Below are 17,510 nucleotides of genomic sequence, written 5' to 3' on the forward strand. Positions count from 1 at the left end.
GATCTCTAAATACCATGAAATTTATCTCTAAATCACTAAATAGATCTATTTGAAATTGTACATGCCATCTACAAACATTGATACAACTCTTAAAGGGTCTTTTTTTGTAGATATCTACAAACTTATGGAGAATCTGCTTGAAAGACAACAACAATGATATCCAATTTAAGATTCAAATATGAATTTAGATCATTTACTTCATGCTCATTTTGTATTATAGTTAAAAAAACAATGTTACTTATAAAATAAACACCTTTAAACCTTATAAAAGAATTCAATAAAAGTAACTAAGAATCATAATATGTCAAACTAGAACAATTCAATCACATAAGTCAAAAAGTTAAAACATAGTTTAAGACTTATGTGCTTATACAAAATGCTAATAGAAATAAAAAATTTATGGTCACTACCATAAATGAAGGGCCAAAATTATCTTAAGGTGTGTAGGTCATCTCATCTCCACTGTCCTCATCCACATCAGTGTATTCACTCATGAGAGAGTCATTATCACTACTAGCACTCTCATCTATAATATCTCTGAGCAAAACATCATTCTCATTGATGTGACGTGTGGATGTAGAAGACGATCCCACAATTGGTGCTTGTGAGGTTGCACTAGATGCATTAAAAATAGGGGGAACCTCTCGTACTATATTTGAAGTTGTTTTCTTCCCCTCCAAAGATTTCAGCCACAAGTGTAAATTGCAATGAATGCTAGCCAAATCTGCCAATTTGCTAGCTCCTAAATGGTTTCTTTTCTTACTATGGATGAACTCATGAGTGCTCCAACTCCTTTCACATGCTGATGCACTAGTGACCTATTTTTTTACATGAAAATAATATTATATTAGTATAATAATTTACATGGAATAGTTTGCAAATATACATACAAAATATAAATAATTATGATGCCTACATACCTCACTCAACACCTTGACTGCAAATGTTTGTAGTTCAGGTGTCTCATATCCATGGAGAAACCACCATTGAGCAGGGGTGACCTCTGGATGGTGCATATCTCGTAGTGCCCTAGCTGTAGTGAAAGCATGACCAGTCCCTTGCCTATATGATATTGATTGTATTCGTATTTTATATTGTATCTCAGGATCATGATACATCCTCTCCATGCAATTGTAAAATCCCTCCATGATATCTCTATCCTTAGGAACATGAAAGTAATTAGGTGCTAGAAAAAGCCCTGCAGCATGTAATGGCGTATGCAACATACACCACCTTTTTTCCACAATTCTCCATATTGGATTATATACTGAACTATCATTCTTACATACCAATGATATGTGTTCTCTTACCCTATCCATGCCTTCATATACAAAACCCATACATGCAGCATTAGAATCCACCATCCTCAATATCTGTACAATAGGCTCACAAATAGAGATGATTTTTTCTGCACATGACCAAAACATTTCATTGAAGATTGTTTTCTCTATTAGTTTACCACCTTCTGACCTTGACAAAGGAGAGTTGACCCACTCTTCATTGCATACGAATGATCGCAATGCAGCTTTTTGCTCTACCACCCTTTGCAGTGCAATAAAATGGGTGGCAAATCTAGTGTCACCTGGTCTCAGTAGATTCCTGGTTTTGTATTTTCTAAATATACTCAAACTCAATCGGTGGTTCAGAATGAATTTGACTAGTTGCCTTGCTTGAGATATATTTACTTGCACCCAACCTATTTTACCAATGTCATGAAGGGCTAGATCAATACAATGTGCTGCACAAGGTGTCCAAAACAACTTAGGGAAATGCTCCATCAATAGCTCACCAGCACGAACACAATTGGATGCATTATCAGTGACAACTTGGACTACGTTGTCCTCTCCTATAGATAATATGGTGTCCTTTAGTATCTGAAATAAATATTCAGCAGTCTTTGTTTTGTCCATACAATTAATAGTAGACAAATGGATCACTCCCTGAGGACAACACGCAAGTGTGTTCACAAGAGGTCTAGACTGGCGATCAGTCCAGCCATCACTAACTAAAGTACATCCAGAAATAGCCCATGAATCCCTTATTGGTTTAACTCTTTCCTCTATTCTTTGTTTTCTCCTATCAATTCCTTTGGTCCTAAGACTTTCATAGCTGGGAAGAACATATGAGGGACCAAAATGGCCGATCTTTTTTAACATATCATGAAATAATGAGCTTTTGATAGTGTTGAAAGAGATATTACAACCAATGAAAAAATCATAAACTGCATCATCTACCTCATTTCGCTCCAATGGCTTCCAAGCTTTCTCCAATGTTTGTTGTGTTGGATCAACGTCTGGTAAAGTAGGTTCTCTTCGTGATCCATATGGCATAGAAGATGTTGTAGATGCCACAAATGGTGGGAAAGAGCTTGGTGTTGAATTAATAACATTTTCTCTTCCCATGAGTGTATCTTGTGTTCTTTTTTTTCTTGCTTCTTGGACTACCTTTCCTTTCTTATGAGCATTGACTTCTTCACTTAAACTTTTCTTCACATCTTCATCAATTTTAGTACATGCTGCCACTCCTCCACCAGTTCCACCCACAATGCCAAGCAAATGATCTCTTGCTCGAGTCACTGATGTCCCACAAGTATTATTGCAGAACTTGCAATAAATTTTTCCATCATTTTTTCTTTCAAGATATTTCCATTCAGGAAGTTTCGATCTAGGTGCCATCAATTTCCTTTAGAGGGTCTCCAAGTATCCTGTTTGCAAGAAAAAAAAGTCATTCAAATTCATTGAACTATATTTGTACATATTTTGAAAAACAAAAAATTTCAAACTATAGAGAATACAAAAGAGACAATGCATAGAAGCCTACTTATGAGATTACTTATAATTGAATTAAAAACATGGCAGTGTATGTGAAACTAAAGCACATTAATTCCTAGAAATCTAGTAGAAAATTGCAAATATGGCAAGGAAAAATTTCAAAACTATTACTAGAGTGATAATTGCATAGAAACAAGGAAATTAATATTTACATGTCTATTAACAACAAAGACAAAATATTTGATCACAAATAACAAATAATAATTTTCATTTAATTTCAATTTGTTATGTGTCCTATCTTATCCAAATTTATTACACAATATGTGGCAGTGCCCAACCTTTCTGGTTGACTACGGGAAATGAGCCCCTCTATGTGAATTCCACACCAGTGATCCTTGTTTTGCAATGGAATGCAATCCAGGTAATCACTATACTCCAACCTGGTAATAAATATCATAAAAAAATCATGAGAATAAAAACAAAAATGTGATTTAAATATACTTGCATTTTTTTAATATAAAACTTACAATTCCCTGTATTCCAAATGTGTTTTGTACATGCATTGATCCAAAATTCTTTGTTGAAAGAGAACAAATTCTTAATTCTAACTCTGTTTTACTACTAATTTGACCAAGAATTCTTTATGGAAGGGAATAAGTTTTTAATTATAGTTTCTAACAATACTTTTCTACTACATTAAGACATAATTCCATGTTAATTCTCATTACTTGTAGAAGGTTTCCAAAAAAAACAAGATTAGTTGGTAAACTAGTTTTATTGCAATTTTTAAAAAAGTAGAACTTACTTTCTCTGTCATAATTTAAATTTAATATGGAAAAAAAATACATGTGCAAACTTATAATTTTCTATTGTTATTCTAGGCGAAACTTACCTTTACTATCATTCATGCTAATCACAAGTGCACACTTATCTTAGGTAACTGCAATTTCTTATTTTATATTTTTTTGTAATATAGAAGTTGCCATTTTTCTATAATTTTGTATAGCAGTTATGGATTTGCAACTAAGCTTTTTCATTTTATACTTTTTATATGTACTTTTTAATATTGGATTTATCATTTTCCTATTTTTCATTCGAGTTATCCATTTTAAACTGAAATTTGCCATTTTATATCTTTTTGTAATATAGAAGTTACTGTTTTTCTATTTCTTTTATTCACAAGTGCAAACTTATCTTCATAATTTTTTGTAATATAGAAGTTGTCGTTTTTCTATGCTTTTGTATATGAGTTATGCATTTGCAAGTGCAACTAAGGTTTCCATTTTCCATTTTTTATTATTTTTTTAATATTGGATTTATCCTTTTTTTTCTATTTTTTCATAAGCCTTATCCATTGTAAACTCAATTGTGTCATTTTATAATTTTTTGTAATATAGAAGTTACTGCTTTTCTATTTTTTTGTATAAAGGTTGTGGATTTGAAAGTTTATCATTTTATATCTTTTATGATTTTTCTAATATTGATTTCTTATTTTATATTAGGTAACTGCAATTTCTTATTTTATATTTTTCATTGGATTCATTTGAATTTCACTTTGCCAAGTTGGGTTCAATTTATCTGTGAGTTGGATTGGTTTTTTTTTGGGTTTCTTTGTTTGTAGCACTTCATGCATAAATTATCATCCAGTCTGTATGTCAATGATTGGAGAACCTATGAGCAAAAGGTCTCAGCTTAATGATTGGAGAACCTCTCAGCAAAAGGTCTCACGTTGGCATTACAGTCCACGTAAAGTTACCCTTGGGTTTCAAGTTAAATATTGTACAGTACATAATTTAATATATGCACTGACTGCACAGAGCCTTACGACTCCTGGATTTATAATTTAGTTGAATTCAGGAGAGGTGTGTGCCTCGTTTTCACCTTTGAATCAAAAACAAAAAAATTAGGATTAAAGATCGCTGTATCATTTTTCAATTATCAAATTTCCACGACTAAAACTCGAATTACTTACTCTATGATTTTATCCAGCAGCGATTTGTGAACGTTCTGATCCATGGTTACACAGACACAGCATAGTGGCAGCACAGTGGACGCACAGCATAGTGGCAGCTGACCAAAATTATTCAACGCTGACCCGTACCGAATTGGAAAACGACGAATTATTCGCTGTACCGAACCGAATCAGCGAATTTCCGAATTTTTTTTGCTGGTACGGCCGAACTTGGCAACTATGGTTTAAATATATGTGCCACTCGCCAACATTCATAACTATGATATCCCCTAACTTCTAGGTTATATTGTGAATTTGTATACGATTAGTGTGGTTGTTGCTTTAATTTGAATATTTATTTCAAACCAGTTTATGAGTGTTGTATTACTAATAAATGTTAAATGTTTTTTTATAATTATTATCTTGTTAATAAAATAAAAGAATTTGGAAATTAATGTTGAAGTTAAGCTTAGATAAGGCTGCAAGTTAATGATGGACGTTGATTACCCTTATTCATTAATTCTTCAACATCTAATCTAAATGTTTAGATTATTAATGAATATGGAAATGATTGTTCAATAACTTCCTTTAGATGTTGTCTATGGGAGTCGTGAAGTGGAACTCATAAATGAGTTTGTAAGGGAAAATTATATAATATTGATATGAGTATACTTTATGTATTTCCAATATTTCAAATAAGGAATACATTGGTAATAAATGAAATAGGAAGAGAACTCCATGTATAACATTTGAGATTAATTTATAATGGTGTTCTAAGACTGAGTAATATCATCATTGAAGAAAATAATAAGAGTGATACAACTGTAAAATAAGTGTAGACGATTATCATATGAATAGTTCAATTGTTTTAAACAAATAAAAAATGTGGGTGTTTATGGAGGTCTATTGCAAATGGTATCAAAGTTGTAGATTACAACATTGGGTCTTTTTTGGTTCTAAACTGAAATAATATTTTTCTTTGTGACATACAAACTATCAAATAAATATTTTTCTGGAAGTATGGTTCAAGATTACAATGGAATACTTGTGTAGGGTCACCTAGGGAATGTGATGAGCATAATATTGAGTTGTAAATGACAGGAGGAGAAACTGGTAATACACATAATCATGAATCTAAAATCTTACAAGTAGTTTGTAGTTTAAAGGAAGATTGAGGCAATATTAAAGCTAATCAAGAAAAACTATCTAAAGAAAAGGATGAACAATAGGATATCGACGGTTACATACTTAGAATATTGGAAGAAAATAAAAGCAGTAGGAAGGCTGAAAAATTCAAAGGAAAAGAACTAGAAGTGAATCTACTCCCCGAACCGAGTCTATAAATTCTAGGGAAAGTTAAACATATGAGTTTGAAAACAAAGAGCAACAAAATAGTGCATTTGTGTTAAAGAAGACAAAGCCTCCATTTCAACTATAAGCGGAATTTAAAAAGACCAAACCTCCAAACTTTGAGGGAGAATCCGAGGAAGGGGCAAAAGCTTGACTTATAAATATGTCAAAAAATTTTGAGGTCTATAATTACCCCAGTAACTTGTAGGATAGATTAGCTACATATCAGCTACTGGTAAATCAACCTTGTGGTGAGGGAAAATAAACCAATAAATAAGATTAGAAGCAAAAAATTGACAAGGAAGCTATTTAAAAAGGAATTTAAAAAGAAGTATTTAACAGAAAGGTACTTCGATGAGAAGGGTAGAGAGTTTCATGAGTTAAGGTTGGAATAATCAACCATGGGCGAATTTGTGAACATATTCATGAGTTTGTTGAGCTATGTACCATATTTGAAAGAAGAAAATGAAAAAAATAAAGAGGTTTATTAGCTGCCTACCTTTTTCCTATAGGGATAGGATTGAATTTGGCAATCTAAAAATGATGGATGAAACAATAAGGAAGGAAGAATTTTGTTACAACAAAAATAAATAGAAAAAATGAAAAGTTCAATGCTAAGAAAAAATGATTTAAGAAACCTTCCTTTTCCAACACCTTTTACAACATTCAAGGTGGAAAATACAACATAAATGTAAACCAACAGAAAAAATTAGGACAAAAAGTGGCCGGGGAACAAGAACAAGAAATAAGAATTTTGGTGAATAAACTAGGCCACCATTCAAGCATTGGGGTTTTGATGAGAACCATTTGTGGAGGGTTTGTCCACAAAATCCTTTGAATATAAAAGAAACAATAAATAATATGCAAGAACTATCTTCAATTAATGATGTTGCTTGCAATATTCCAAGGATTAGTGTGATGTTGGATTGAAGATAAGTTGATCATCAGTTCCCTATGGTGGAGATTGAAGGCAAAATATTTAGAAATAATGTGATTTTTTTAATTGACTCAGGTTCTAGTTTAATTTATATTCCCCTACTGCAATTGAAAAATGTGGACCTAAAAAGGAAAAGTAGAATAAACCATGGTTAGTACAATTGACCACAAGAGCAAAAAGAAAAGTTATAGAAATAAGTAAAGATTGTTCAATAGATATGAATGGAATTCATACTAAATTAGATTTGAACATTTTTCCTTTGCGATCTTATGATGTCCTTGTTGGCATGGATTGGTTAGAAACACACAGGGTGCTTTTAAATTGCTTAGAAAAATCTCTTGCATGCATTAATGATGAAGCAATGGCCTATACGGTAAAGGGGTTTCAAGAGCTATTTTTGTGAGGAAATTTTCTTCCTTACAGTTAAAGAAATGTGCTTGAAATGGATGCCAAATCTTTAAATTGAAGACTTTTCTAGTAGCAATCATAAACCATTTGTAGAGGATTATCCTATATTAGAAAAATATAAGGATGTCTTTCTTGAAGAAATACCAAGACTTCCTCCAAGAAGGAAGATAGAAGTTACTATTGATCTTATTCTTGGAGAAGTTCCAATATCAAAATCCCCATACAGAACAAGTATTCTTAAATTGATGGAGTTAAAAATCTAGTTACAAGAACTACTAGATGAAGTATATAATACCTGGTGCATCGCCTTGGGTTGCACTAGTCTTATTTGTCAAAAAGAAAGATGGAACCCTTATACGTTGTATAGGATGCAGGAAGGTTAACGAACTGGTTATAAAAACAAGTATCCCTTGCCCTAGATTGATGACTTGTTTGATCAAGTCAAGGGAGTTTCAATATTCTAAAAAACTGACCTAAGATATGGATACCATCAGATTAGAATTAAAGATGAAGATATTCACAAAACAACATTCAAGGCACGGTATGGATATTATGAGTTCGTGATACTTCCATTCAGACTTACTAATGCACTAACCACTTTTATGTGTCCGATGAATAGTGTAGTTAGCCCATTTTTGGATAAATTTTTCATTATATTCATAGATATCATTTTTATCTACTCAAAGAGTAAAGATGAACATGATCAACATTTAGAAATAATTCTTCAAACACTTAGAGAAAATGAGTTGTATGTTAAATTTAGAAAATGCTCATTTTATCAGATATAGATTCACTATTTAGGCCATGTGGTATTTGAAGAAGGGATTATTGTGGATCTGGAAAAGAGAAAGACTATCATAAAGTGGCTAGTGCCTAAGAATGTAGCTGATACCATATCTTTCATGGGAATTACAGACTATTACAAAAGGTTCATAGAAAGATTTTCCAAACTAGCATACAGTTGACGGTGCTAGTTACCGCCAACATATAGGGGGTCTCCTTGATGTGAAGTCCTAATTATACCTCAGACTGGAAGGAAGTAATAATATTAACCTAAGAGAGACAAATGAGAGCATGAAAATTTTTGTTAGGAAAATAGTTCACATAACGATTATAAAAGTGAATACAACACACATTCAACAAGGTGACTACCAAAGCTTCCTAAATAATTCAATTTCTCTAGTACATATGAACACAAAATATACCATAAACATCCCAAGTATAGTCCTAAAACATTCACAATACATGCATGAAAATGTGTTAACTCATTAAGTTCCAATTAGGTGAAAGATCCAAGTACACAGTTACAATGATGAGGCACTAGTTCTAGCAGTGGAACATTAAGTCACTTCTTGCTTCTCCAAAGGATATTTATTCTCTCCTATGCCAAGTAGAGAATCCAATATTAGCTCTCCAAAAATTTAAGCCTTCAAAAGCCCTTTTTTTGAGTTATAAGGTTTCTTTTGTAACAAGAGTAATGACCTTTCATATCCCCATGACACTTGAGTTTCCCTCATGACTCTTAGACTTCTATTACGAACTTTGGAATTCTATCCAACTCTTGAACTTCTAAATGATTTTTGGACTTCTCCTAAAGAAATTTTGTCCATATATGACTAAGTGAATTTTCATATTCCACATATGACTCTTTGACTTCCACACATTACATTTTGTACTTTTCTTGAGAATACATCATTACATTCCACATGATTATGTGGCATGACACATGGACACAAATTGACCATTATGATGATACTTGTACATTTTACAACTTGACAATGATAACATGGACTTTATGATGAGGTGGTAATTCCAATTTGTCTTCCTTGTTTCTTCATCTTGCATTCTTGATGGTAAATTCGATCTATGTTTCATCTTCATGAAAGATCCACTTTGTTGCTTACCTTCCCCCTCCAAAGGGTCTTAGATGAGATTTGGAATCCTCTAAGTCATCATGCAATGTCTTCTTTCGGTCTTTGTCCATTATCTACTTCATCTATCCATGATAGCTCTCTTTTTTTCTTCCTGTCCACAAGTGTTCCTTCCTGGTTTCTCCTTTCTATCTGTTTTGAGCATCACCTTGTCATTCTAAGAAGGTACTCCTTCCAATGAAAAAAATTCATGAAAAAGCGAAATCAATATTAAGAAACTCTATTATATCACTACCTAGCTCATGGAATTATTAGCTCATGATAGGTCTGTGAGAGGGTTAAAAGAAGGAGGCTTAATTAGGAGGGCACAATCAAACTCATCATTGGCTTAGAAAGGCTCCACTATTCGTTTTTATTGTGCCATGCACTATGAAGAGAATCTCTCCTTGGTCCAACGATGTGGGGAAATTGAAGGAGGAAGGATGAAGGCTTCAAGCTTCAAGACTGCACCATGCACCCTACAAAGGAAAGAGAAGAAGGATTGAAAGCGTAGTTTGACTAGTGAAGGGCTGAGAGGAGGCCTCCTTCATCCTTCTCTACTGCACCATGCATTCAACAGGAAGGGTTTAATCAAGTCTTAGGCACAAAGTGCATAGGGGAAGAGGGAAGGATGAAGGCTTTGTGATTCAAGATTGTGCCATGCGCCCTAAGGGAAGAGGGAAGGATGAGGGCTTCGTGCTTCAAGATTATGCCATGTGCCCTAAGGAAAGAGAGAAGGAAGAAGGTTTCATGCTTCAGAACTACACTATGCAATTTTTTAAGGGATATAGGATCCTTTCTTTTTCAAAGCACGCTTTATTGTTTTGAAATGCGCTTCATTGTTCCAAAATGTGCTTCATTGTTATGAAGTGCTCTTCATCATTTCAAAGTGCACCTTGTTTTTCCTAAGTGCACTTAGTTGTTACAAAGTATGCTTCATCTTTCTGAAGTGCACTTCGTCATTTCAAAGTGCACCTTGTTTTTTCGAAGTGCACTCAAATGGTCCTTGTTCTTCTAAAGTAAGCTCAAGCTTGGGAGGGTGCATTTCTCTCCAATGATGGATGCTTATTCATTTGGAATGCACTTTTCATTGAGGGAGGCAACAAAAGGATAGGTCACTTACCATAGGAAGTGCTAATGCATTGAGAGAGGGGGCATACCTTAGAAAAGACTTAGTGCACAAGAATGGGAGGAAAAGATACATCAATGAGGCTCATGAATAAGCTAAGCTCATCACTTGGTAAGAGCTAATACCTTTACAACTTGCACTAAGTAGGAGGAAAACATGAAGATGACACTTGAAAAATGCGAATGACCTTGAAATAAAAACATGCCAGAGTGAAGATAAGGTGAAATTTCCACTTATTAAAGTGAAAACAAGTCAAAATTACAACCGTGAATGTGAAAGCAACACTTGTGGAAGCAAAAGTCTATAAAAGAAGACAGATAAGAAAAATCACCACAATAGAAGTACACATGCAAAGGTGAGGGAGACTATCAAAAAAAGTGTGCATTAATTGTCAACATGAGTTTAACATTCCACGGGCATTGTCTTGATGTATGGTGCTATGCGTGTTTAAGCTTGCATAAAGAAATACACTCATGAGTTTAGCCAAGACTGTGCAAGAGTGAGAAAGTGAGTTTGACAAGTAGAACTTGAGAAGATTACTTAAATACATCACAAAAAATCAATCAACCATGAAGGGATTATGGAACAAAAAATTATATATCCTCGGTAGGCTCCAAAATTCAAGTGCAGGAAAATTTTTGGAGGGTGTTGATCGTAGCTTCAACACTTGGCGACACACTGGTAGAACTCTAAATTCCCTGTTTAGGTTTAATTCTCTAAGTGAAAGGTCTCAATATTTTAGGAAGTATTGATTCATCTTGTAGATTACCTTGGCTTCCCTACTTAACCTCATTAGAGATATAGTGTCCTCCATTCCCTTACCTAGTTAAACACGTATCAAGGCTTGCCAAATCACAATTGTTTCGATCTAGGAAAGGGTAATATATTACCATGAGTTTAAGATAATTAGAGTATGATTTTCATCTTTGGTGTTTCTCTGCCACTAGGAGGCCTAGAAAATACCCTAACAGAGTCACTGCAGGAACACAAGCATTACCTCGTTACCAATGAGCCTGAACAGTACCCTGTCGAAGTTACTTGTTTCGCCCCTCTGCGTAAGAATCTTTTCTCTTATTTCACCCTTTACTTATTTTGTTTATAGAAATGTTCTTAGGCACTTATTTGTTTATCGGCGTGGAAGAGGGGTCCCGACTTATTGAGAGCAAGAGAGGTTGTTCCTTCAGAGACAAGTATATAGACCTACGATATTGGTTTGCTTGCTAATCTATTTTCCCTTACCTTTCACTATTTGATTGGATCAACAAGAAAAACATTATTTACTTACAATTCCAAGTTGAGGAATGAGGATCCTAGAATAGATACGGGTTTTATAGTTTAACGAAAGGATCTCTATTCAAGTGGATCATATTTTCCATTCAAACATCATTGCCTTTAAAGATATGTAAACCTAGATAGAGAAGAGGTACAAATTAGCCAAGCATTGTTCGTCATCATAATTTCCCTTTTTAAGTTTTGCCACATTATCCTTTTTTTTTCCAAGGAAAAAAGCGAACTCTTTTTATAAGAAGTAAAAAAAGTTACAAAGTACATGAGTTAACATTCGATACAAAAACGCCTGTGGGAAGGCAATATCTCCTCTGAGGAGGATCATCTAACACCCCATGCAAAGTGCTGATCAAAAAAACAAGCTGAACGCTGCCCGAGCAGCCATATCCAAAGAGGTAAAAACACAGAGAGTATAATCAGAGTTCACATGGGCCTCCTTACAAAAGGAAAACAGCCCATAGCACAACTGAAAATTTGCTGTCATCATCAGCTCTTCTGAGAGAGCACCATATAACCAGGTTTTTTATAAACCAACAACAGAAAAAAGAGACCAGGAACTGCATATGCCACTTGTTTCATAGACAGAAAAACAAAGCATCTGCTGAGAATGAAACCAAAAAGGACCGATAAACCAATCAAACATAAGGAGGCTGTTCCGTCACATGGATCTGATCCAAACGCTGTTCAGTTATCCGCCAAGAGCCCACAGCCTGTTGCAGACCTGCTTTAGAAAGCCCGTCTGCTTCTTCATTGGATTCCCTGTAGATATGATCAATGTAAAAACCATTAAAGTGATGAATTAATGATTGAATCTCCTCTAATAATGGAAGCAAGATATAATGCTGGCATCTAAACTTCCCAGTAACCCAATTAACCACATTTTTGGAATCTCCGAAAATCTGAACTGTGAGAATATTTTTATGGATTAGCCAGCAGAGAAGCAGTTTAAGGGCCGAGAGTTCCGCAAAATTATTTGTGCCCACGCCAGTTCCCACTGAAGCCTTTAAAGAATGGGATTGGTTTAAATGAATGCTGATCCCTGCCCCCGTGATATTGTCTTGTGCTGCACCATCGAAAAAGGCCCATGGAACTCCCTCTCTAATTTGGAATTCCTTCCTCCTTCTATCCCCAGATTGATCTTCCTTTAAAGGAATACTGTCCAGAATTGCTTTGCTCTGGATGGCAATGACTGCCTCATTTATCTTTGATTCCCTGAAAATACAACGGTTCCTGGCGAGCCATATCCCCCAGCAAATGATTGGTGGCAAGTTCCTCAGGTTCTTCTCATGGAAGTGCTTCCACCAATAATCCCATGCCAAAGACATATCGTCCCCCTCCCATTTTAGTTTAGCCTCAACGATTCTTTCAGCTTCCAGCCAGACTTTCCTGGTAAAAGGGCATGAGAGAAACAAATGAGAGATGGATTCTGAGGCCTCACAACACAGCGGACATCTACTTGGTCCCAGTTTGAAACGTGATTGAAGGACATCCCAAGTGGGAATCTTTTTGTTTAAGGCACACCAGAAGAAAATTCGAGCTTTTTTTGGGCACTTTAGCTTGAACAGAGGTTTCGACCACCAAACCGGTGGGGCCCAACCTTTATTTTTCATTAGGAAAGTATACCCAGCCTTGGGGGAATAGATTCCAGAATCCGCATGTGCCCATATTAGAGAGTCAGGCCTGTCTAGCAGTCTAACATTTGATCTTTTCAGCTCTTGAGTAAATCTTTGCCAATCCTCTCTCCACCTGATATTTATCCCAAGTTCCGCTTCTGTCTTCCAAGCTTGACCCCAAATGGAGGTTCGCTCCATACAAGCAATTTGCCATAAGCTTCTGAGTCCTAAGTCTTCCAAATGTAAGAGCATATCTGGAGGCAGTGCGAAATCTTCACTACATCCTACCCATGGATCCCTGCCAATTCTCACATTTTCACCATTCCCAACTCTCCATGCCAGACCTTGTTCAATGATCTTGAAAGCTTCTGTAGTGGCTTTCCATATCACTGAGCAGTTCCTCCCTTTTTTGAGGGGAGATCTGATCCAGTCTTCTAGGGGGGTAGGGTCAATGTACTTCCTTCTGATCACTCTTGTCCAGAGGTTTTCCTTAGTGATAATACTCCAACCTGACTTTGCCGCAAGAGCGTTGCTAAAATCAGTGAGAATTTTTAAACCCCAACCCCCCCAGTCTTTTGGCCTTGCAATTTTGTCCCATGCCACCCATGGAAGAACGGAGTCCTCCTTTGATCCCGACCAAAGAAATCTGCTGCATATCTGTCTTATTTTGTGCAATGTACCTTTTGGAATCCAGGTCAAGGCTGCCCAGAACACCGGCATAGCCTGCAGAACTGAATTAATCAAAGTCAATCTACCTGCCCTGGACAGCCACTTGAAGCTCCAGTGCGCTATTTTCTGTTCAATCTTCGCTATCAACCACTTCCAATCCTGTTTCTTATAAGAGCATGGTTTAAGCCAAAAACCAAGATATTTGAATGTATGCTCCATACTACAGGATCGAAAGGGCAGCTGAGCAACAATTGAAGCCTCCTCAAGTCTACTGAAGCCTTCAAAAATTAGCTGAGATTTCCTTTCATTTATTTGGAGACCTGTTGCTTTCAGAAATTGATCTAGGATGAGCTTTATTTCAACAATTTCATCAATATTTCCATTAATAAAGAGCAGAATGTCATCTACAAAGAGCAGATGAGTGATAAAGAGATTAATAGCCACTTCCAAACCTTTAACCAAACCTGAGCGCTTTGCCTTTTGAATAAGCCTGCTTAAGCCCTCAGCTGCTAGGAGGAAGAGCAAAGGCGAAAGGGGACACCCCTGACGAAGACCTCTTTGACTTTTGAAGAAATGAGAGGCTGCTCCGTTTATCAGAACGGCAAAATTCACATTAGAGATGCATCCCATAATCCATTTAATAAAACCTACCTGGAAACCCAGATGTGTCAAGAGCATCTTTAGATAGGTCCAACTGACCCGGTCAAAAGCTTTGGATAAGTCAATTTTGAGAACTGCCCCCTTCTTATTTGCCTGTCTTAGACTGTGAATTGTTTCTTGAGCCACACCAATAGCTTCATGAATTTGCCTCCCATCCAAGAAACCAAATTGTTCCGATGAAATACACCGTGATAAGCTTGGTTTCAGACGAATTGCAATGACCTTTGCAATAATCTTGTAAATGGTGTTGCACAATGAGATCGGTCTAAAATCTTCAAAAGTTTCTGGATCTTCTTTTTTAGGAATCAGGGCAATGAAAGTGGCATTAAAAGGGCCATAAATTTCTCCTTTTGTCCTAGATTCCTCCACCACCTCGGCCAGCTCAGAACCTAAAGATTCAAAAAAATGGGAAAATAGCTCTATAGTCCAACCATCAGGTCCTGGACTTTTATCTTTTTCCATAGATTTTATAACACCTTCCACTTCCTCCTTAGTAACTTCTCTGAAGAGGTCTTCCGCCTCCTCCTCCTCCACAAAACGAGGGAAAGCCTGAGCAGTTCGAATAATCTCCGGCAAAGAGATCCCACCGGGATCAGCAAAAAGGGACTGAAAATGCTTCTTCCCCATATCAGACAAATCTTCAAAAGAGGAAGCCACTCTTCCATCCGAGTCCTTCAGCCTCCAAATTGTATTCGCGATCCTTCTGCCTTTTGCATAATTGTGGAAGAACTTTGTATTCTCATCTCCTGCTTTCAACCAGATAGCTCTGCTTTTCATTCTCCACTCTTCTTCTCTATCTAGTAAAATCTTCGCTTTCTTCTTTTCTAGGTCCAGAATTTTGTCTTTTGATTCGTTGCATGCATATGCATCAGATGCTGGGTCTTCAAGGATCCCAAGAGCCTCATCGATAGATTCAAGTTCTTCCACTTGTTTCCTTCTTCTTTCAGAGGCCCATTCAATGGAAGCTCTTTTTAGTCTCTTTAGGTTTTCCATAAAAAACCCCGCTCGGCTCCCCATATACCCCGGGTCCGGGTGTCTCCAAGTTTTATTAAAAAGCTTTATAAAAGACTCCTCTTGTAGCCACGATGGATTGAACTTGAAAGGTGCTGCCGGTTTCAACGGGGATTTTGAGAGTTCTAATAAGATGGGAAAATGGTCCGAATTTCCCCCTTCCCCTACCCATTGGCGAAAGCATGGAATCCTTGAAGCCAGGCTTTCACTAATCAGGAACCGGTCCAATCTTTTAGCTATCCTTTCTTCTCCTGTCCTTCGATTTCTCCAAGTGGGTTTTGCTTTCAAAAGATTTACATCAATCAGCTTGTGATTCTGAAGTACATTTGCAAAGAAATCTGAGAGGGGATCTTCCCTCGTCACCGGACCCCAGGCTTTAGAGAGACCCATAGAAAACTTAAGATCACCCCCTATAATAAGGTTTCCAGCTTTCATCAAACTCTTGGAGAGGAGATCGTTCCAAAAAATTACCCTTCCCTGACAAGGGCCATAAATATTTACAATGAACAGGGGAAAATCAAAATCAGGAGACCTCACCTCCATTCCCATAACATTATGTAATCCCCACGTACTCTGAATCTTCAGTTTTCCTACTTTTAATCCAATCGCCAAACCTCCCGAATGGCCTGAGGCATCTACAGCTAAAAAATTCCATCCCGGGAGCAGAGAGTTAAGAGCCGTTTCTACATCCTGACTCTTACCAAGGGTCTCCTGAAGGAAAACAATATCAGGATTACTGCGAGAAATAAGGTCCTTTAGGGCTAGTTTTTTAGGCTTACTAGCTAACCCTCTACCATTCCAGGAGAGGCAAATCATTTTAAACCCGTATCAGGGGGTTTGACTGCTCTAAGCGCCCCAGGAATAGTCATCTGCTTACCATCTGCCACATCAAAAATAGCTTTTGCTTGGGATTTTGAAAACAAAGATTTCCGCCCCCACCCCTTTTTTAATCCACTTTTGGATGTCTCAGCCCCTAGGCCTCCTACGGGATCTGAGAGCTCAGAAGAAACACTGGATTTCTTGGTTAAAGATCTCAAATTATAATGACGACCGTTTGAAGACCCAGCACCAATACTCAGAGGGGGAAAATTCTCACAGTTCAGATTTAGGGATGGGAGAGCTTCAGATAGGGTTTCAATATTATTCAGATCATCATCATTTTTTTTTGTTTCTTTAGATAATCCCTCACCCATTTTAACTACATTAAAATCAGAAAGGGGCGAAGAGGGCTGCATACCCGGATGTTCGTCTCCGCCGACGGCATCCTGAGCTGGACCAGAAGCGTCCCTCAACGGCTGATCCTTTGAGGGACGGATTTGAACGTCTTCGTCCTTTGGGAGCTCATCCTCGTCCCGAGTTGCCATTACTTCTGCTACCTCATCTCCGCCGGTCTTCCCATCCGCCTTATATTCAGCATCTTTCACAAACTCCATCCATTCCTCGTCATCCTTTTGCGTCCTCCTCTTTCGTCTTCCCAGGGGACAATCCCGCGCCAGATGCCCATAATCATGACATCGATGGCATCGAAATGGGAGGAGCTCGTAGTCCAGCTTCTGTTCAATTTCGAACTCTTTGTAGACCAGTGTGATGGATTTTGCAAGTCCCTCTTTCGGGTTAAGCCGCACCAGTATTCTTGCCACCCCTTTCTCGAAAGTGTGCAGATAAGATCTATCTGCATCTAGATACGTCCCCAGCAGGTCCCCTATCGACTTGAACACTGAATCCGCCCATAAAAAAGGTGGTAAACTCGGGGCCCTAACCCACACAGGGAATTCATCCACCTTCTCAGTTTCAGCATCGAAGAGTGGCGTCCA

The 17,510-nt window shown here is 36.9% G+C and overlaps 1 protein-coding gene across 1 annotated transcript; it reads right to left on the bottom strand.

The window, feature by feature from the left end:
- Positions 1–434: 434 nt before the first annotated feature.
- On the bottom strand, positions 435–2,675 carry LOC149167324 (uncharacterized). The gene is made up of 2 exons (XM_089430446.1): positions 921–2,675; positions 435–818 (listed from the first exon to the last, which is right to left on the bottom strand). Exons 1-2 carry the CDS (start codon positions 2,673–2,675, stop codon positions 435–437), a joined length of 2,139 nt encoding a protein of 712 aa, XP_089286572.1.
- Between the last annotated feature and the right edge of the window lie 14,835 nt (positions 2,676–17,510).

Source organism: Pinus tabuliformis, chromosome 5_1 (assembly GCF_031772625.1).
Source record: "Pinus tabuliformis cultivar Carrire ecotype Pingquan chromosome 5_1, CPIR1, whole genome shotgun sequence".
NCBI classification, from domain to species: Eukaryota; Viridiplantae; Streptophyta; class Pinopsida; order Pinales; family Pinaceae; genus Pinus; species Pinus tabuliformis.